Genomic DNA, 22,874 nt, shown 5'->3' with positions numbered 1-22,874 from the left:
ACGAACCCTTTCGACACCATCACCACACGTGGGGTAACAGATGTATCCGATACCCACCAGGGTTTCTGGATCTCCCACTGCTTTTTTTTTGTTGTTGTTGTTGTTGTTTTTTGGTGGCAAGACATTCCACATGAATGAGATCCACCCTCTTAACAAATCTCAAGCATGTAAAACCATACTGTTAACTACAGGCACTACAAGTTTCATATTTTCACACAGTCAAATGTATTAATCTTTTCCTTTAAGGTGTGCCCTTTTCATGTCTTATTTTAAGAGCCTCTATTGTTTTCCCCTGCTGAAAGTATCCTAGAGCTTCTTTGAAAGTGAGAAGGAATTACACAAACAGAACCACAAAACTGAAGGTTAAAGAAACCTCAAAGTTATGTTTACTTTTCTTATTTTCTGTATATGAATGATCATAGAGCACCAGGTCTGTGAAGTCAGGACTCTGACATGTCCTGTTTTTCTTTTAATCCTCAAAACCTACCACAGTGTCTGCTCTATAGCCAGGGCTGCCTATATAAATACACAGTTATATTTGTGAGTGAGATTAAATTACAGGCAAAAATAGAGTGACTTGGTTTTACTGAAGACTGAAGTTAAGGCTAGCCATTATGTTTCAAAGTTACCTCTGAGCTGAGATTATAAACAAAAGGTAGTTAAGAGTATGGTAAGAACTTGGTAAGGAGTATAAAATGACTAAAAAAAAAAAATCAGATCTAAATTGTGTTTCTGATGGGGATGCCTGGGTGGCTTGGTTGGTTAAGCGACCAATTTCGGCTCAGGTCATGATCTCATGGTTTGTGGGTTCCACCCTACAGTGGGCTCCATGCTGGACGTGGACAGCCTGCTTGGGATTCTCTCTCCCTCCCTCCCTCCCTCTCTCTGTCCCTCCTCCACTCGTTCTAAAATTAATAAATAAACATAAAATTAGTAGCACTGTCAAAACTACAAGCTGAGTTAAAAAACCACAAAGGAGCAGGATGAGTACTTACTTTCTGTTCTGCTGCTGCCTCTGATGCAAGAGCCGACGGTGCTGGGGATGGAGGTGAGTTGTGTCTGGTCTAAACATCGGGGCCTGAGACCTGAGAAAAAAGAGTAAGGTTTCCAATTCTACTGTTCTGATGACTTGAAATTTTAGAGAATGTTGTCAGTACAGGGTAACTTCATACATGTCCACCCAAGGTAATGTTCAAGTCTATTCTCAGATCTTTCAGAAGGAAAAGACAACTGTGTTCTTACATGTCTTCTACAGAGATTAATTCTCAACTCTTAAGAAGAGGATCATAAAATCTGAGTGAATTAGCAGTAAATAGTGTAACTATTTTTCTTCTCCCTCCTGTTAACAGAAGTCTCTTAAAAGATTTAACGTGCTTATTTTCAAATCTTTGGGAGAGACATTGAAAATATACGTGATTAAGGAAGACACTTGTTGGAATGAGCACTGGATATTAAACACAGGGGATGAACCACTGGAATCTACTCCTGAAATCATTATTGCACTATATGCTAACTTGGATGTAAACTAAAAAATAAATTAAATTAAAAAAATAAAATAACCCCCTAGCATTCCACACCAAAAATAAACAAGCAAACAAATAATTGCTGCCAAAAAAAAAAAAAAAAAAAGAAAGAAAGAAAGAAAGAAAGAAAAAAGAAGAAAATACATGTGTGACTATCAATTTATGTCAACTTGGCTACAGGCTATGGTACCCAGCTGTTTTCTGGTCACACACTAATCTAGATGCTGCTATGAAAGTATTTTGTAGACGTGATTAATTAAGAATTAATCAACAGGGGGCGTCTGAGTGGCTTAGTTGGTTAAGCATCCAACTTGATTTCAGCTCCAATCACAATATTGCAGTTCTGTGGGTCGAACCCCATGTTGGGCTCTGCACTGTCAGTGTGGAGCTGGCTTGGGTTTATCTCTCTCCTTCTCTCTCTTTCCCTACCCTGCTCACACATTCTCTCAAAATAGTTAAAAATCTTAATTAAGAAAAAAGATGACCTTTGAAAATGTGGGTGGGCCTCCCCTAACCAGTTGAAGGCATTAAGAGCAAAACTGGTATTTCCCAGACAAGAAGGAATTTTGCCTCAAGACTGGAACACAGAAGTCCTGCCTGAGTTTTTGTTTTTTAATTTTTTAATTATATTTAAATCTAAGTTAAATCTAAGTTAGTGAACTGCCTGAGTTTCTAACCTGCCAGCCTGTCCTACAAATTTCAGACTCAACTGCAAATTCAACTCTTATCTGAATTTCCACTCTGCTAGCCTGCTCTATGGATTTCCTTAGCCATTCCTTAAAATAAATCTTTTCTTTATGAAGATATACACGCATATACATATATATACATATATATATATATACATGCGTGTGTGTGTGTATATATATCTTAAAGATTGTTTCTCTGAGGAATCCTGATATGATACAGTATGTAATAAAACATAATTTCCCTAGAAGCAGGAACTTGAACCCCTGTTATAAAACCAGAGCAGAAGCGAGCTAGCTAGAACCTAGCTAGCACTCAGATTAGCATCTGTATTATATCTCTGTTCTCTAACATACGGTAATTCTTGTTAAGCCATAAGCACTTTGTGCGTATGTCCGAGTGTTTGTAAAATGGATATAAAGTGAGACCTGAGGCAGGTTAGAAGAAATAAAAGAGGTGATTAACCAGCAAGGTGCAAATATACACAGGAAGCATGTGACTTTAGGGAAATGCTAATTTGGAAGAATGCCTGGAGGCTGTCAAACATTTCTGTATTTGGCAAGTTGAGGACACAAGAACATCTCAAAACCCACCCCTTGCAAACATCATGAGCCCTCTGTATTGTAACACTAAGCCTCAATGACTATGACAGATCAACAGTGGCCTGTGTTTGCACACCTTAGGTTTTGCAGGTGAGGCCCTGGGCCGGGGGAGTGCTGCTGGGGAGGCGGTGGGGCGGGGGGTGCAGCACTAAAGAAGGCACGGAAGCCCGGCGCTGGGGGCAGCACCTGCCCCACTCGCCCTTGCAGCAACTTGGGATTCATGGCGGCAAGCGGACTACCAACAAATCCAGGGACCCGTGCAAACTGGCTGGGAGACATCCGTCCAGGCGGCAGCTAGAAAGAGGGACAAGATCTCAGATTTAGTTCATCAGCAAGTCCTCTTGCTTTTACAAAAGTGAATACGATTTCCATCAATAAGTTTGTTTGAATAAAGTGTAGGGAAAATTGGGAGGCAGTAGAGACTGATTAATGGCAAAGAGGGACATCATCTAGTGAATGTCAAGAAAGTAAGAGAGCTCTTCGTGAGCTGGGCTAATCATAGCCTTACCTGTGCTCCTCCCAGAAGCTGTGCTCTCTGGAGGGGGCTGAGGACAGGAGGAACACTAGGAGGGAAAGGGTGACCCAGCAGGGAAGAGTTCTAAGGGGGGAAAAAAAAAGACAAAAAGTTATATGCTTTCTGCGAAACAGGTAAATCAATATAACAAAGAATTCGGCAGGAATGCTGAATAAACTTGGATATAAAAATGCTCAAACTGTATAGTCAAGCTACCCATGGAAGGAATACAAAAGAGAGCAATGCTAGAAATCAGAAAGCACGATGGGGCAGCTGGGTGGCTCAGCTGGTCAAGCATCCGACTTCAGCTCAGGTCATGATCTTGCAATACATGAGTTGGAACCCCAGGTGGGGCTCTGTGCTGACACCCAGAGCCTGGAGCCGCTTCGGATTCTGTGTCTCCCTTGTGTCTCCCTCTCTCTCTCTGCCCCTCCCCCACTCATGCTCTGTCTCTCTCAAAAATAAACAAACATTAGGGGCGCCTGGGTGGCTCAGTCGGGTGAGCGTCCGACTTCAGCTCAGGTCATGATCTCACAGTTCGTGGGCTCGAGCCCCGCATCAGGCTCCGTGCTGACCGCTTGCTCAGAGCCTAGAGCCTGCTTCAGATTCTGTGTCTCCTTCTCTCTCTGCCCCTCCCCCGCTCATGCTTTTGTCTGTTTCTCAAAAATAAATAAATGTAAAAAAATAAAAATAAAAAAATAAACAAACATTAAAAATAAAAATAAAGGGGCGCCTGGTGGCTCAGTTGGTTGGGCATCCGACTTTGGCTCAGGTCATGATCTCACGGTCCGTGAGTTCGAGCCCTGCATCGGGCTCTCTGCTGACAGCTCAGAGCCTGGAGCCTGCTTTGGATTCTGTGAATTTGTGATTCTGCTTTGGACTCTGCTCCTCCCCTGCTCATGCTCTGTCTCAAAAAAAAAAAAAAAAAAAAAAAAAAAAAAAAATTAAAAAAAATTTATAAAAAAAATAAAAAGAAAAAGAAAAAGAAATCACGAAGCACGACACTCATGTAACTTGAAAAAGGAAGTGACTTTGAAAAAGGATAGGGACTGAAATAGCAGGCCAGGCCAAGTTTGGACTTTCAAAGATACAAAAAAGTTCAGGTAGGAAACAACGCGATGAACCAGGTCTACTTACCTGGGGACCGTAAGATCTAGAAATTCAAGCACGGAGATTATGAAAAGCGTGCATTATTTAGGAGCTACCTATATATGAGTAGCGCTCAGAAACTACATGCTGCGTGCTTTCACGAGATTGTAGAAGGACATACCGGGACACTGCAGAGCTGGTTTGGGGACGCCCTCTCACTGTAGGGAGCAGGATAGCGCGGTGGCATCGGGGGCCGGACATGGACAGGCTTCGGACACAGGATCTATCAGGACAAACATATACACAACTACACTCAATGAAGTCAGTTTTTCCTCCACCTACACCCCCTCCCCTCAAGTACCGGTAGACACGCGAACTTAATGCAAAGCCCTACTTCTAAGCAAATTGCTATGGCTGTGGGTTCACAGAAGAACCTTTGGTTACTTCCTCTCATAAACATCAAGCAACGTGCCACTTGCAACTGAAGATTTAGCTAATTCTCCAGTTATCCCCACCCTTCCATGCTATCTGAGGGAGGTACCAGCAGATATTCTGACTTGCAAATTCTCTGCAAGAGGATATATTTTGGTAGCAGCGAGGGAGAAGGAATGATAAGAAAGCTGGAGGATTAACTAAGTCCTATTCTGAAGCCCCTGTGATATGGCCGCCATGCTCAGCTCTTTTGTGATACATTGTGACTCCACCGTTTCATAGGATACTGAGCCTAACTAGGCCATACCAACACCACCCTCCCCCCATACCTTCCAAATTGGCCTTCCTTTTCAGCTGCTGGTTTCAGGTGGAGGAAAGTCTATGGAACAGGACTGCACAGGCTCTAGGGAAAGCAGGGATATCTTAAAGGTAAAAAGGGATGTGGACAATGCTGTGTGTTCCCACTCCCCCCAGCTTTCAGTTACCTCTCTGCCAATGTTTTGGGCAGCCAGCAAAACACTCTGAAAAGGATATAGATGCTAAATGTGCTTAACTACCCTTTTTCTCCCCCACTTAATAGGCAGCAGCACCAGGAGCAGCACCAGGAAAGGGCATTAGGGAATGTGTCTCTTGTTTGTACTAACTTCTCTAATTGGCTACTTCTCTTTCTACTCTAATGCCTACCCCAAACGTCCACCCTCCTCCCGGCATCGCCATTTTCCCAAATAATTTTGCCCAGATTCCCAATATCCTGGGCTGAGTGCCTGTTAATGAGAGGTACCTGTTGGCTGAAGCTGGGTACAGCCATCTGCTTAGGTGGGGTGCCTATGGGGACGGCTCTAACAGGAGGGCTCCCGATGACAGGTGACGTGGACCGCCGCGGCAAAGCACGCTCAGAAAGGTCCCGATCATCTTCTGGGCCCTGTGGGGGCCTCTGAGGCAGGGCATATTCTAATACAGACACTGTAGGCATTTCCTAATTAAGGAAATAGTTAAAAAAAAAAAAAAAAAAAAGAGCGAGAGAGAGAGAGAGAGAGAAGAGAAAATTAGCTGATAGCCAACTTAAAATGTTTTAATAATCCATACAGATGCCAAAAACATCTTGAGAAATTATTTTTAAGTTTGATTTCTATTTCACATCCAGTAACATTCACTCTTTGGTATACAGTCAGTCCTCTGAATTTTGAGAAATGCACGGAGTCATGGATCTACCACCACAATCACGAAGCACAGTAGTTTTGTCACCCCCAAACTTCTGTTGTATTGTCCCTTAGTTGATCCCTCCCAACACCCCCAACCACTGGCAAACACTCATCTGTTCTCCATCCCCACAGTTTTGCCTAGAAATGACTGAAGTAATCGAATCGTAAGCTAACAAATTTGAGTTCTAATGGCTCCCTTTCAACCTTTTCAAACTAAAGCACGGTAAAGTGAGCACAGCCACGGAGGCTGAGAAGTGTATGATCAACAGAGACAGCTCCGAGTGCTAGGTTGAGTAATCAGCATCATAACAGCACAGGACACACATCTGTACGTTGTTTTGGTAAGGAAAGGGTGACAACAGGAGCCAACCTGGAATCTGCGGATGCTAGGAATTTGTGTAAAGAGAAAACGCTTAATACCTGAGTTAGCAGTGGTCCTCGGATTCGCCTCAGAACTTCAGATCCATCCCAGATGCTGGAATTGAGACTCCCTGGTTGGGGCTAACAAAAAAGGAAAACACATACACAAAGTCTGGAATGGTGTGGGCTTTCTGGGCATTTAACTGCTTTTGGTGAACAAGGTCCCAAGAGAGTCTCAACTGCTTGAGGATACGAAATCACAGCGTTCCAGAATATACATTATTCCCTACCTTCGACTGCTACAATCAGGAACTACGTTACCAATTTTTAAGATACAGGTAAGTCTCTTGGGATGAAACAATATGGCAAAGCTCAATACTTCACCTCAATCACCAGTCTGCTATAGTTCTCAAATCACAGTAGCTTACTCACTTGCAGGACTGGCCTGGTCTGCACTGCCCTCATGATAGCTGGATCTTCTAGCTCATTCTCAATCACCATCTTACTGAGCCTTTCTGCCAGATTCTCCTCATGGTCACCCAGCAAGTCCATCTCATCCCTTTCTCCATTGCCCGTTTGTTCATTAACTGCCGCTGGGAGCTTCTCTTCCAGTTCAGCCAGGCGCTCATGTGCTTCCTGCCAGTCATCATCTAGAAGGAAATCGTAAGGAAGAAACACAGTTCGTACTGGGACTAAAAAGTTTCATGAAATTCTTCTGGGAACCAAATGAACAATTCTAACTTCAGAAGACAGTAAATGTCCACTTAGAGACATGAACTACGGTTTAAACTGAGAGGTACATAAGAGTGGGCTTTTCACTAAGGACAAATAACATCATACCAGCAATAAAGTTCGAGCACTTAGAGTAATAGTTGAATACGTTATCAGTGGCATCCAAACTCTATTCCGAAAACAATTTCTAAACTGGTGATAGGGATGTACATGACATCCTGCTGGTTTTGACATTCTATGACATTTCAGGCAAAAAAGGAAAGTTAAAACTCACTGCATTAGCCTATGCTTTCTTTTAGGTTATAACTGCCATCCTCTTTACAAGCTCTCAAATCCATTCATTTCATTCGATTAATATTCATTGAGCACCTATTAATGCGGTTAAGTACGGTTTTAGGCACATGGGACAGATCAGTGTATAAAACAAAGACCCAGCCCTCCTGCAGCACTCCTTCAGGGAGGGAAGAGACAGAACAGACAATAAATGTATTGATTAAGTACATTCAACACTATATCAGAAAATGAAGCCCTGTAGGAGTGTAGAGGAAAAGCAGCAGTTTGAAAACATTAAAGAGGGTAGTCACAGGTACCTGTCATTGTGAGAGTGACGTCTGAGCAAAGATTCAAGAGTAAGGTAGTTAGCCATATGGATAGCTGGGAGAAGAGTGTTCCAGACAGAGGGACAGTCCGTAGGAAGGACTTAAGATGACTGATGATTCTGAGAGACAGCAAGGACTGTGTTTGGATTAGAATGATCAAGGGGAAAGAGCTGAGAGGAAAAAAATGAGGCCAGATAGGCAGCAGGAGGGAGCTCCTTCTGGGCCTTTTGGGCCACTCTGACTGAAAGGGGGGAGGGGGGACCCTGGAGGTTTTGATGTGGCTTGACTTTTTGAAAGAGATACTCTGGCTGCTGTACTGAGAACACATTGGGGATTTGGGGGGGGGGGGGGGAAAGGAGCGGAAATATTGGAAGCCTGGAGGCCTACCAGGTGACTACTGCACACGTCAGGGCAAAGGTGATGGTGACTTGGACCTGGGTCCCGTCCTCTTCCATTTTAACAACGTCTCTGCTATTCCTGGACACTATACAGTCTGTGGCACTGGCACTAGGTTTTCTTCTCTTTTTATGCCCACACAGCATTATTTTTGAGTCCTGCTGCAGCACAGACACAAATTTTCAGAACCCTTCACCCTTCTCTATAAACTAGACCCTGTTTCCATCACTCGGTCTCCAATGCTCCTCAACCTCATCCCTCCATTCTGCTTCCACCGTAAAAGCTCTATTCACTATTATGTTCTTTTCAGTACTAAAATTCAGGTTATCTTTCCCCTCCTCATGGAAGCTTTCCCTAAACAATCTTTTCGTCTTAATGCTGCCTTCACCTCATCTAAACATGGAAGACTTTCAAACACAAAAAACTCACGTATTCATATACATCTTCTTACTTTAGTTTTTGTTTTTATGTCCCATAAAATTCAACAGAAAGGGTAACAGGTAATTCTCTTTATAACTAACATTAGAAACACAGGATTCTGCAAGTGTCCTCCATGGCAATCCTTCCACATGACTTTTCTTTACACCTCATTAAAAGAAAGAGGGAAGGAAGAACTAAAGGCACTATAACAAGAAAAAACAAAGGTGCCTGATATACAATAAGGGTATAATAAATGGTAGCCACTTAAAAAAAAAAAAAGATTTAGTTAGATTTACTGATAATTTTCTGAGGGGCTCATGTTAAAATTATCTTTTTTTTCCCTCTGCTTACAAAGAAAATACATGTTTATTAAAAAATTTAAACATTGGGGCGCCTGGGTCATTGGGATGCCTGGATGGCTCAGTCAGTTAAGTGTCTGACTTCGGCTCAGGTCATGATGTTGCGGTCTATGAGTTCGAGCCTCGCATCGGGATCTGGGTTGACAGTTCAGAGCCTGGAGCCTGCTTCAGATTCTGTGTCTCCCCCTCTCTCTGCCTCTCCCCACTCACACTCTGTCTCTCTCTCTCTCTCTCTCAAAAATGAATAAAGATCTAAAGTAAATAAATAATTGAAACATCACACAAATCTGTTACTTTTATAGAGTTCCCCAGAACTCTACAGGTACGTTAAGTTTTTTAGATGCAAACTATAAAGTTTAACTTGTTTCTTTGTATTTTTTTATTAAAAATTTGTTTTAATGTTTATTTATTTTTGAGATAGAGACAGAGAGAGAGAGAGAGAGAGACAGAGCATGAGCAGGGGAGGGGCAGAGAGAGAGGGAGACACAGAATCCCAAGCAGGCTCCAAGCACTAAGCTGTCAGCACAGAGACCAACACGGGGCCCAAACTCACAAGCCATGAGATCACGACCGGGGCCAAAGTTGGATGCTTAACGGACTGAGCCACCCAGGTGCCCCTTGTTTCTTTGTATTTAAGCAATACATCCTGTACAGCTTTTCATGCACACACACATGTATATGACTACTGATAATATTAGCTCATTCTTTTTAACACCTGTATAAGATTCTATCCTATTGATATACTAATTTAATTGATTGCTTGCTGATGGAAATTTGGATTATTTGCAAATTTTCAATGTAACAATTAACACTGTAATGAGTGTTACACAGATCTTAATATCTTAGTATACGTGCTGCTGAAGGGGGCACCACAGATCTTAACGTCTTACGCAAATATTTACTAAGTCAGCAGCAAAGTCCCTTGTAGGGTCAGATTATAAACATTTAAAATTTGCTATTTTTATTATATAACAATGCATCACCTAACACTAGTGATGCAAAAAGCAAGGGAAGGGAGACTTCCAGATGTACAATTTGGTATGATCAGAACCACTGTCTAGCCTTTGAGCACTGTGGTATATCTGAATATACTACTTGTGGTAAAGAAAAAAATTCACTTTAGATGAAAATTATAGTATTATCAGTTACCCAGAAAAATATTCTTAAAGATGAATGTAATTAAAAATCAGTTGCGACATTAATATTTGTGTCATCTTTGCTAAGGAAGAGTAAGCTGAGCAAGTTTTTAAAGGATTGTTTTTTGCAATGTTACTAACTCGGGGATGCCAAAAGATGAGGACTCTATACAATCCTCAGTTGGGGGATTTTTTTTAACATTTATCTCCCCAGTTTAAGAAGCTAATTTGTTAGCAGACAGATCCTAATGCAGAAGAATTCTAACTTGAGTTGTTTTCATTCACCACCTCCCATACTCATGTTTACTAGGATTACCAGATCCTACCAAAGACAAACAGTGTATTTGTCCTTAATAATACATTTTAAAAGCACTGGTTAAATAGCCATATTCTGTGAGAATGGCTTTGTTGTGAATGGACTGTCACTGTTTCAAACATGTAAATAAAGAAATCTATGCCACAGAATACTGTCATCTTTATTTTGGATCTTCCTTGCTCTTGTGAAAAGTCAAGTGAAGCAATATGTCAAGAGATCACATGCCCTTACTAGAAGAGGATACCTCACTCATATCTTTTTCAAATGACCTAAAAATAAAGTTACGTATATATGCCAACACTTGACCTCAATCTACAATGGTCAAAATCATAAAGGCTAGACAAAAGAATACCAGAGAAATGAAGAAAAAAGAAGTATCTGTTTTCTGTTAACTAATTAATCTATACCCAGATGTGGGTTACTGAATTCCGGGCTGCCGTCTGTCTCTGGAATATTTTTGAATAAAAACAAAATGAAAAGGAAATACAGGTGAGTTAATGTTAAGGCAACTTAAGTCCCTAAAGATTTTAACAGCTATCAATTAAAGGGAAGTGGAAAGAATGGGGAGCCTTTCCAAGTAGAGGCAGGAGATTCCCAAAGATTCCTCACCAACTTTAAACCTAACTGGTAGTTTACACTGATTGCATTTATAGTTACTTAACCTCTCTCACACTTTGCTTCCTCATTTGTTCAAATGAACAAGGTTCTTGTGAGGATTAATAATATATATACACAACATTTATAGTGGTGCCCAGCAGACAATAAGTACTTTGTAAGTGTCAACTTTTATTTTTAGAGGATGAGTTAAGATTACTGTGGCCATTTACTGCTTTAAGATGATGTAAATATTTTTCCATGCAGAAGACAAGCACTAGTTTCTTAGGGAAAGGTGACATCAGAGCATTTGCAGCCAGTGACTTAAAATAACTACTGTACTAACAAGTATCATTCAAGACACTCACTCCTTGAGTTAAAAACCATCAACTCATAACATATGTCAGAGGTCTGACATTTTACCTCCTGGTTTAAATTCTTAAATTTTTTTTCTTAATTTTTATTTAGTTTACAGGGAGAGAGATTGATTGATTGAGACAGAACGTGAACAGGGGAGGGGCAAAGAGAAGGAGACATAGAATCCATAACAGGCTGCAGGCTCTGAGCTGTCAGTACAGAGCCCCATGCAGGGCTCGAACCACTAGCAGTGAGATCATGACCTGAGCCAAAGTTGGATGCTTAACCGACTGAGCCACCCAGGCGCCCCTCCTAGTTTAAATTCTTTATACCACCTGTACAAGTGTATTAAACAAATCACAGGTTGACTTAGCAATTTTTTAAAATAAATCTGTGTAATATTTATATCAAGATATCATAAAGAATTATGATTTTAACTTTAATACAAATATATCATACTCCTAAAGGAGAGGGCTCATATTTGGAAATCTCTTTTTCTAATGTTTATTTTGAGAGAGAGAGAGAGCGAGCGAGCACGCATGCATGCAAGCAGGGGAGGGGCGTAGAGAGAGAATCCCAAGCAAGCTCCGTGCCATCAGCACAGAGCCTGATGGGAGAGGTTTGCACTCACAAATTGTTGGATCATGACCTGGGCCGGAGTCAACAGTCAGATGCTAAACTGACTGGGCCACCCAAGCACCCCTAGAAATCTCTTCTCCATTATAAACTTTGATGAACAAGGAAAGTCTTTCTTAATCACTTATGCCCTCAGGTACAAACTGGGCTAACCATATGTTGCTATTTCCCTGCCTTTACTTTTTACTACCCGTTCTTTTACTGTGTAACCCTAGGGGCTTTTTCAACATGTGTGTGCTTTTCTTTTTTTCCATCATACAAAAAAATACAGTTCTGCACACTAAGGAAACATTTCCCTCAACTTGTGAGGAACGGAGAAGCAGAAAAAGATTGCCCACAGCACGCTGGAAGTCAACGAGAAGAGGCAAGATTATTTCTCTTCTGTCGGGGTTCAAAACTGAGGGCTTATTACTATGCTGTTTCATCTTAATGTAACATCTGTCAGTCAATTCCATCAACTTCATTTAATAGTGACGCATTTGCTGAAAAATGGTAACAATCAGTACAATACTTTAAGAGAAAAGGAGTTCCAGAAACAAGCACACAATGCTTGTAACTTCTATTGTGTCCTATAGGTTATACACTAAAGGAACTTCCACATACAATTTGCAATTCACATCAGTTCATTTGCAATTCTATCCTACCTCTCTTCTTCGGTGATCTCCATGGAGAGAGAACAGCATCTTTGACATTGTCCTTCTCTTGGCCGATCTCATCTCCTAAACTATGGCTATAATCCAAATGGTCTTTGGTTTCCTCCTGTAATCCGTCTTGCTTCTACCTTAGACACTTCTCTTGCTGCTCCTGATAGTGGCAGTTGTATATCTCTACTGAATTCTGTAAGCCTCGACTAACGAGCAAACTTTGTTATTTTTGCCAGTTAATTCAACGTAGTCTAAGTTTTAATCAACTCAAGCTACTTAGGTCACTGCAGAATGAGTCACCATTATCACACCTCTAAGATCTCTTATTTGTTTTTGATATTCAACATTTTAAGATTAGTCACTATTGCATAATTTCCTCTTGCTACTTAACTTTGAACAATGTTTGTTGCATAGACAGAAATGCTGATTCCAAAGAAATCACATATAGTTACACATCCCAACAGAAACACTGTTATTGCTACTTTTCAACACCAACAGTTAAAGTAAAAATATTTGCACTCTTATTTATTTTTTTTTAAAGTATATTTTATTAGTACACTTGTTCTGAGATCTCTAATTCTCGAACTTTATCATATAAGCTTGCTCCCTAAGTCTCCCATTTTAGTAATTATAGCTCTGAGCTATGTTACGTTTAGTTTGGCTCTTTAGTTTTTTACCCTTTTCCAATTCCTAGAATATATGTTCATATCCAGGGATGAGAAAATTTCATCTGTGCACAGCACTCTTCTAACTTATGAAGACTTCCTATCACCACAATTCTTGGAATAAAATGCTTCCTATTTTACTGAAGATACTATAAGGCAATAGCAGGGTCATGCAATATACCACTGGTTAATTGAATTTCATTGTATTTATTTTTAAAAGTTTATTTCTTTATTCTGAGAGGGAGAGCAGGCATGGGAGGGGCGGAAAGAAAGGGGGGGAAGGATAGGGAGAAGAGAGAGGGGGAGGAGGGGGAGCGGGAGAAAGAGAGAGAGAAAAAATCCCAAGCAGGCTCACACTGCCAGCACAGAGACTGATGCAGGGCTTGAACCCACGAAACGTGAGATCATGACCTGAGCTGAAATCATGAGTTGGACACCTAACTGCTGAGCCACCCAGGAGCCCCATGAATTTTAAAACATACACACTCAAGTCCAAGTTTTCTCTTAGTTAACTGGTTTTCCAAAAGTTACATGTTCCACAAATAAAAATTTCCTTCTTGTAGGATTATTTTAGATCTTCAGAAAATGCCTACTTGTCTAACCATTTGCATTCCTTTTAGCATCCAACCTACAGCTACAGGTAACGTAGCCAGAAGGGACAGGGCTCAGAGAACATCTGGTTTTATATATGAGGAAAAAAAAGAGGCCCAGGGAGTGGGGTAGATGCTTCCAGTGAGGACTGAACTATTCTGAGACCGAGAATGCAATATTTTGCCCAATTTGTGAAGGCAGTTACTCCTACTAAGATAAAGCACTTAAAAGAGAACATTTGAAAAGAGCAAGAGACCAAGATGACATTCTAAGAACATTGTCACTTACCAACTGCACCTGACCCAAACGTATCATCATTGAATTGATCAATCTCTTCATCTTCCTCTCCCAAGCCCTGAAAGGCATCTTCATCTTCGTCCAGAGGACAATCCTCTAAAGACTAAAAAAAGAGAAGAGATTAACTATTCATGAAATTCACACTCATGAGTAACAATTTGAAAAAGTCATTGAAAAAAAATGTTCATTTTATCTTCCCCATCATCAGAATAGCTTCATTATGACCTCTTGTAGAGACAGCATTTTTTCTATGCCCAATTTCCTTGACATTGGAAGATGTCAGCATCTTCTTTCAGTTTCTCTTGGCCCAAACACTCCGTTTCTCCATCAAGAATCTAGTAACGGTATTTCTTCGCATAACTAAGGAATTAGGCCCCCAACTTTCTTCACATCACTGGTTAGAGTAGTAATGACTGCTGAAGATGCACACTTTATTATTATTTTGCTTGAGTTTTACAAATATTTTTCAACATTAAGTATCAGGTTTCCCATATTCACGTCAAATTTGCAACCATATTTCATTATGCCCTTTTAAGGTTTTCTGTTCATTTTCCATCCTGTTTTCTGTAGGCCCAAACTCTGGTGATCAAACAGAAAGCTAAATTTTCAACCCCAATCAAGAGAACTCTGGAAAAGCTGTGATACGGTGAGTTCAAGTTCTGGCTCCATTCGTACAAGTGGTGCAAACTTGGGCAAGTCATATTCTAGTTAACGCAGTACATACCTCTAAAGTACCTATTGTGTCTCAGGCTCTGTGTTAGGCTCTAGGTGGTAACAAAGGGACAACACCTCAGTGAGGATAAAATGGGGCAGAGATTTGGCAAGGACTCTGGACTGCTCCACAGTGCTAGATATTCCCACAACCATGTAGGTCCGTTCCCTTTTAAATATTTCCCCCCTCCGCTACCGTTTTCAACGGACTTATTTTCCAAGTTTTCTTTTCTTTTGACAACTCTGCCTCCTGCATCTCAGCATCTCTCTCCATGTTTACATCAAGTCAGTTCATCTTGAACCCTTCCTATTGTGTATGTGTCCCCCAATGTCCAAAGACTCAGGATCACAGCACCACCTATCAACAGGCAGGTCTGTGACATACCTTGCCAGGCTACTTCTTCGCTAGGCTGTCCCCGAAGGAAAGGTTAGGCCAAAGGGCCATTCCACCCATCTTAAGCCCTCCCAAACTTACACAAAGCAGGCATACAACTGCCTCCACGTCACAAACAACTCCCAGCTGCACGCCCTTCAAAATCACAAAGATCCACTTAGCCAAATCACTGCTTTTTTCAATTGTAGAGGCTCTCAGGGATCACCTAGAGCAGCCCTTTCAGTCTACAAATCTAGAAACTTTATGTCCAGAGACTGGGAGTTGCTCAAGGTCATACAGTGAGTTAGCGGTCGGGTTAGACTGTCGCTAACTTGACTGTCGCTACATTCCCGGGATGGTCACCAAACCCACGTCTCCCCCCACTCGCCCAGAAGGAACTTCTGCTGGACACGCCCCCTCCCAACTCGGGGAGCCCTCTTTGGTAAACAGTCTTCGGCCCCAGAAAAGGGCAAGTCCGGGCACCCCCTGACCCGCTGGTTGCCAGTGCACACGGGTATGTAACTGGAGGGGAGGTGGTTCCGGGTCCAGGGCGGGAAACGTGTTTCTAGGCTTTCCCGGGAGACTCTTCCTCAAGCCGGTGGGTGCGACGCTCTCCCCTCCGCGGCTCCTTTAGGGGTGGGGGTTGGGGAATGGTCTGGATACAGTACTTAACGGGCCCTCGCCACCCCAAAACAGAGGCCAACTCTCCCGGCGGCAACTGATAGGACAGTCCCGCCCCCTGGAGCCTGCTCACCACCCTCGGATTAAACCCGCGACCCCAGGCCCCAAGCGCTCTACTCGGTCCCGGCTGTCCCGCCGCCAGCCCCCTCCTCCTCCAGGGGCGCGGGACGGACGCGCAGGGGGTGAGAGACGAAAAGGGGCGCAGGAGGGAGGGAGGGGTTACTTCCGGTCGCAAGAGCTCACCTCGTAGCGGAACATTCTTGGGGAGGGGGGGAGGGAGCGGGGAGGGGAGTGGGGGAGGGAGGGAAGAGGCGCTGACTCGCCGGGCTCCTCCGCGCGCGGGTCCTCCACCGGCTCGCGACCCCTGGCCGCCGCCGTACGCCGGAGCGTGCGTGGGAACGTGCACAGGCGCGCCTCGGGGAGGCCGGCCGCCCCGCTCGGCGCCCGGCGCGGCGGCTGCGCGGGGACAGATTTGGCGTCCCGCTTCCTAGTCTCAGCGGCGGGAAGGAGGTCCCGTGGAGAGCGACTGCGCACGCGCCGCCCGTCGGGGGCTTCCTCGCGAGCCGGGCTCGCAGCTCCGCCCCCGGCTGCCTTCCGCCCGCCCCGCGCTCAAGTCCGAGTCACGAGTTTTCCGTCACCGACGGGGCGGAGAAAACCCCTGTGATTGTCACAGGATATGGCTTTGAAGAGTCCCCGGTTTAGCCCGAGCTGGGAGAAATGGAGGTTCCCGGGCTGTTTTTCTAACGACCAGCACGATCTTCGGGGCTAGGGTGGGGCGGGCGGTCCTCGCGATATGCCCTGTGCGCGGAGCGGAGGGGGAAAAGACCGAAAAGCCCGGGTCATCGAAGGTGGCTGAATTCGTCGCTGCTTTGAGGGCCCCGTCACCCGCTGCCTCCGCAGCAGGTCAGGGCTGTGATTTATGAGTCTCGAGGTGATGACGGCGGCCGGTTTTTAAAAAGCGAAGGCATGTACCGGGTGGTTGAACCGGGGTGATATTTTTAGGCGCCAGGCGCCCCGGGCACGTGGAACGGGGGAGCCAGAAAGGGCAGCGGGGCCGTGGGTAGCAAGGTCACCGGGGCCGAGGAGCACCAGCCCGGCTGCGCCGCCGAGGGACACCACCTCCTGCGCGGATCGAGCCCAAAAAGGAGTTTTGTCCAGATCATAAGCCGCGACACCCTGGTTCCCGGAGTCTGGTGGCTTGCCGCCTCTGCTGGCACCGCCCGGGCCCTGTCGGCCCGCCCGTTGACCCGTTGAGCTCGGGGAACTCTCTCGTTTCCCGTAAGGACTAAACTTGAACCGCGAAGAATTAATCCCTGTGCATTCCGCAACTCCTTTCTCCGCGTGTCTGAAAATGCAGCCTCGCCTAAGGAATGGCATACGGTCAATTAATTCCTCACTTGTTAGGGTGATTGGATTAATCAGAGCCTGAGTCCTGGACGCTTTGGATTTGGAGACAAGAAGCTCTGGGTGGGAATCGGTACTTTGTCACTCACTGGCTATCAGATTTAGGGCAAGTTACCTAAACATTTTTGAGCCTTAATTTCTTTGTAAAATGGGTTTAATGATACCTACCCCACTCGATAGTGGTTCGATGGCATGATGATGTTAATGCTACTGATAATGATTGAAATCTGTCTGGCACTCTGCTAGGTGCCATATATGGATTATCTCGTTAAATCCTTCCTATGCCAACCCCATGAGGTATTTATTATTAATTATTATTATTATTTTCTCTATCTTACAAGTGAGGAACTTGAGGATTAGGGATGTTAAATAATTTGCCCCAAATCACCCAATGGCAAATGGCAAAGCTGGCAGCTGGGGTCTCTCTGATTCCAAAAATCCAGTGTCTGAATCACCGTGATAATTTAACAAAAGCAAATGCTTACATGGGCCAGGCCTGAACCTTAAGGAAAAGGAGCAGACGGAGGATAGGATGATAAGTGGGTTTCAAGCACGCACTGAACATCGCTACAACACAGTACTAGGTAACAGCAAGTCTTAACGGTGACCAAAAGGAATTGGTACTATATAGACCAGGGGTTGGAAATGACTCTCTTGGCTGAACCAGGCCAGTTATCTACTGTTGTAAGTAAAGTTTTGTTGGAATAGTCACTTTCATTTATTTACATACTGTCTTTGGTTGCTTTAGGGCAACAAAGGCGGAGATGAGTACTTACAGTGGAGACCCATTTGGCCCGCAAAGCCTGCACGGTTTACTAACTGGCTCTATACAGAAAAGGTTGGCTGATCCTTGACGATGCAGATCATGTTTTCTGATCATTATGTTAGAAATCAGACATCAAGGGGTACTGGGGTGGCTCAGCTGGTTAAGCATCTGACTCGATTTACGAGCAGGTCACGATCTCACAGTATCCATTTCATGAGTTCAAGCCCCCACATGGGCTCTGCGCTGACAGCGTTGAGCTTGCTTGAGATTGTCCCTCTTTCTCTGCCTCGCCCATGCTCACATTCTCTCTGTCTCTTTCAAAATAAATAAACTTGAAAAAAAATCAGACTTTAAAAATAATACACCTCGGGGCGCGTGGGTGGCTCAGTTAAACATCTGACTCTTGATTTCGGTTCAGGTCATGATCTCACAGTTCTTGAGTTCGAGCCCGCATGGGGCTCTGTGCCGACAGTGCAGAGCCTGCTTAGGATCCTCGCTCTCTCTCAAAATAAATAGACTCAAAAAAATTAAAAATATACCTCTAATTCATTCACTACTTAAGAAAATATGACAAGCAGAAATTATTTAGAACTTAATGATAAACATATAGCTTATCATGACTTTCAGGATATAGCTAAAGCAGTTTATATAAGAAAGTAGGAAAGCCTGAATATAAATGAATCGGGTAAGCTCAAAGAAAGTGGAAAAATAAGCAGTAATTAAAGAAACAGAAGACAAGGTGTCACTGAGATGGTCACCAAAATTACCCATTTTTTTCCCTCACATAACACCTATTTGTGAGGGGGATTAATGAGAGTTCCTTTAAGGGAACAATGCAAATTTTTTAGTTGTGTAATCCATTATTTTTTTTAAATAAAAAATTGTCTTAATGTTTTTATTTTTGAGAGAGAGAGAGAGAGAGAGAGAGAATATGAGTGGGGGAGGGGCAGAAAGAGAGGGAGACACAGAATTTGAAGCTGGCTCCAGGGTCTGAGCCATCAGCAAGAGCCCAGTGTGGGGCTCGAACTCACAAATTGTGACATCATGAGCTGAAATTGGACACTTAACTGGCTGAGCCACCCAGGTGCCCCTAGATCCATTGTTAAGATGGGAGGGATACAAGTTCCTTTCACAAGTGATTCTTAAGAAATAAGGTGTGATGCCTCTAGAGAGTATCCCATAAGTGGATGAAAGAGAAGTCTCTCTTGCATGCTAGGTGGGTACAAGAGGCTTTGACAGGAGAGAGAGGACATCAATTAGACAAAGCCACAGAGTTTTTTTTAGCATTGTCTGTCCTCTCTCCAAAAGCTACAAATGACCCATTGTGGTATTTATAGGCCCTATATATTCTTTTTTAAAAAATTATGGCGAAACAAAGTTTACTTTCTTGTGAGACTAGTTTTAGATGGTTTCAATTTTCATTAAGTAACGCGCAACTCTAAATCAGTGGTTCTCCGCGTCCCGAAGAGGGCTTGTTAAAAAACGCCGACTGCTGGGCCTCATCCCCAAAGTTTCCGATCCAGTAGGTCTGAAGTAGGACTGGAGAATTAATAGCATTTATAGCAAGTTCCCAGGTGATGCTGATGTCACTGGTTCTACTTTGAGAACCATGGCTTTAAGACATTAAACCTGAGTGCTTGGAAAGTGTCTCGTAGAGAAGGAGAAAGTCATGGGCTGCCCAGAGGGTCATTGTTCATGTAGCCCACAAACTTGCAGTACTATATTCCTTCTGGAGTGTTTGGAGAGAATCTGTTTACTGTTTTCAGCTTCTAGACATTGTTTGCATTCCTTGGCTTGTTGCCTGTCTTCCGTTTTCAAAGCTGGCAGCCGAGCGTCTTTCAGACTCTCCCTCACACCCTCTCCGTCTGTTGTTACGTTTTTCTCTCCCACCCTCCTGCTTCCCTCGTACAAAGACTCCATGATAACAGTGGGGGCACCTGGATAATCCAGGATAGTGTCCCCATCTGCAAAATCCCCTTTACCGCATAAAGTCAGATTGACAGGTTCTGGGCATCAGGACATGGACATCTCAGGGGGAGACGGGGCATTTTACAGCCTACCCCATGTGGTATGTGTGAGCCATTGGAGTTATCTAAAATGATTTTGGGGTAGCACAATGAGAAAACATTAACATTTAAGTATGTCATACACTGCTGAAAGGTGAAAAATAGGAAGTTTCACTAGGTGAGAGCATGAAAGATCATGAAAAGAAGTATCAAGAATGAGAGAGAAAGCGCAGGCCCACCCTCCTGCCGTGGGTCCCCGCGGTGGCAGTCGGGGCGGGGGGTGGGGGACAGCTTAATGCTGACCAGGTCTTGACACTAAGGATGTGTTGTAGGCATATCCATCAGGTATTAGTAGTGATTGGCTGTCATGTAGTGATGGGGAAATATGGTAGCGTTCTGGGGTAGACCATGACATTGGAAGATAAAAGCAGAAAGTCCGTTTTCTTGCACATTTGTCTGTTACTGAAGTGCTAAGAGATGTGTGAGCTTACAGTTGCTTCCATCGTTTTCTTTTGATTCTTTGAGCATTGCAGGCCAGGGACGGGGGCACGGGCAACTATTCCCCTTGTCACTTATGTACACAGCTCAGGAAAGGGATGACGAGTCCCTCCTTCCTGGGCCCTTAGCGAGAATAAGTGACAGAAGGCAGAAACGATGTATTTCCCATTCAGCATTTTATTCTTACCACATCATTTACTTCAGCACTTAATAGTAATTGTTCAAACATTCTGAGTTCTTTCAATCATAAACCAATATAAAGAAAAGGATTCGCAGGGCCCTGGGTGACTCAGTCTGTTAAGCGTCCGACTCTTGGTTTCGGCTCAGGTCATGATCTCACGGTTCGTGGGTTCGAGCCCTACATCAGGCTCTGCGCTGACAATGCAGTGCCTGCTTGGGATTCTCTCTCTTCCTCTCTCTTTGTTCCTCCTCTGTTTGTGCTGTCTCTCTCTGTCAAAATGAATGAATGAATGAATGAATGAATGAATGAATTGACAAAGTGAAAAATTGACTCTAGCTATTGGTTCATAGGAGATGTCTTCACACATTATACCTTGAAGGTCTTCAAGTACCCTTTATAATCCCCTTGCCTTGGTTTCTTGTAGTTCTCGTAGGGTCACCAGAACAGGGTTGGATGGCAACATCCCATTCAGAATATATCCTTGCCCATTTTACTAGTGACAGCTGGTGCTAAGGAATGGGGGCAGGGTGGAAGAGGACTAAGAGGGAGGGTAGGGAGGAAGAGCGGAAACCCCATGAAAGCTTAAAAAGCCTCTACAGCCCAACTCCCTGTCCAATACCTTGGTGTTCCCTGGTGCGCCTAAGGCTCACTGGGAGTCAGCTTCTGGCATTAACTGGACTTCCATATTTCCCCATATCTAAGTGAGAGAGGATAAGTGAGTTCTGGTTTCTGGCCTTTTCCCGGGGCCATTGGGAAAAAGATTCAGGCTGTTCCCTGAGACTGCTGTACTGGAGGGACCTTGGCTGTATCTTCCTTTGGGCAAACCTTGCAAAAGGGAGAGGTTTGTTCAACAAAGTATAAAAATTAGTCAAATTCCATGAACACCATTAAGTCTTGAGGCATTAGGGGGCGCCTGGGTGGCTCAGTTGGTTGAGCATCTGACTTCAGCTCAGGTCATGATCCAGGTTGTGAGTTTGAGCCTTGCATCGGGCTGTCTGCTGTCAGCAGAGAACCTGCTTTGGATCCTCTGTCCCCTTCTCTCTCTGCCCCTCCTCTGTTTGTGCTCTCTCTCTCTCTCTTTCAAAAATAAACATTAAAAAAAAAAGGTCTTGGGGGCACCTGGGTGGCTCCGTCGGTTAAGCATCTGACTTCGGCTCAGGTCATGATCTCACAGTTCGTGGGTTTGAGCCCCGCGTCTGGCTCTATGCTGACAGCTCAGAGCTTGGAGCCTGCTTCGGATTCTGTGTCTCCCTCTCTCTCTGCCCCTTCCCCACTCAGGCTCTGTCTTTCATTCTCAAAAATAAATAACCATAAAAAAATGAAAAACAAAGGTCTTGAGGCATTTTATTAATTATACCCAAGGCTGATGTAAAATTCAATGATGTTTAAGAACTCAGGCATGCTTTGGGTGCCTGGGTGGGTGGCTCAGTCAGTTAAGCATCTGACTCTTGATTTCACCTCAGGCCATGATCTCCTGGTTCGTGGGATTGAGCCCTTTACCTGGCTGTGCTGCTGACGGCACAAAGCCTGTTTGGGAGTCTCTCCCCTTCTCTCTGTACCACTCCCCACCCCCCACCCCCATGAAACAAATAAATAAACTATAAAAAGAACTCAGGCACACTTGCTTCCCTCACCTATGAGCTGACAGTTTTGATGGAAGAGGTGGATTATGTGTTTAACATAATAATTATTCTATCTCAATAGGAAAAGAAAACCCAAAAGAATACCATCCACTTTATAAAGAAAGAATATCAAAGAACTGGTGGATGTTTTTCGAAACCACCACAACCTGTTTGAAGGTAAACTCCAAACCTTTTAATTGTAGCAAATTTCTGGAAAGATAAACAGATTCTAATGTTATTATGTAAATGATCATAAAATACCAGTGGTACAAATAAGGTAGTATCAGTACAGGAATACACAGACTAATTTATGGAACAGAGTAAGTGGCTGAGAAAAAGAACATACATGTGTGTTTACTATGTGATAAAGATAATAATTCACTGGGTTAAGGAAACATGATTTGAATTACACTGAAGCAATTGGTTATTTATTTTGAGATAAAAGTTAAAGCCTTATAGCACAGCATACAACAGCATACAT

The 22,874-nt window shown here is 43.6% G+C and overlaps 1 protein-coding gene across 1 annotated transcript in view; it reads right to left on the bottom strand.

The window, feature by feature from the left end:
- PATL1 (PAT1 homolog 1, processing body mRNA decay factor) overlaps nt 1-16,909 on the bottom strand; it is a 31,250-nt gene extending 14,341 nt beyond the window's left edge. The window contains exons 1-9 of the mRNA XM_049646055.1: nt 16,160-16,909; nt 14,143-14,254; nt 6,842-7,059; nt 6,470-6,550; nt 5,629-5,823; nt 4,597-4,698; nt 3,321-3,410; nt 2,889-3,106; nt 996-1,085 (exon numbers count right to left, since the gene is read on the bottom strand). Coding sequence (XP_049502012.1) covers nt 996-1,085; nt 2,889-3,106; nt 3,321-3,410; nt 4,597-4,698; nt 5,629-5,823; nt 6,470-6,550; nt 6,842-7,059; nt 14,143-14,254; nt 16,160-16,174 — 1,121 coding nt within the window. The 5' untranslated portion in view covers nt 16,175-16,909. The remainder of the gene's footprint in view (nt 1-995; nt 1,086-2,888; nt 3,107-3,320; nt 3,411-4,596; nt 4,699-5,628; nt 5,824-6,469; nt 6,551-6,841; nt 7,060-14,142; nt 14,255-16,159) is intronic.
- Between the last annotated feature and the right edge of the window lie 5,965 nt (nt 16,910-22,874).

This window comes from Panthera uncia, chromosome D1 (genome assembly GCF_023721935.1).
Source record: "Panthera uncia isolate 11264 chromosome D1, Puncia_PCG_1.0, whole genome shotgun sequence".
In the NCBI taxonomy this organism is placed as follows: domain Eukaryota; kingdom Metazoa; phylum Chordata; class Mammalia; order Carnivora; family Felidae; genus Panthera; species Panthera uncia.
Note: the sequence above shows the minus strand (reverse complement) of the source record. Positions and strands in the feature narration are given on the sequence as shown.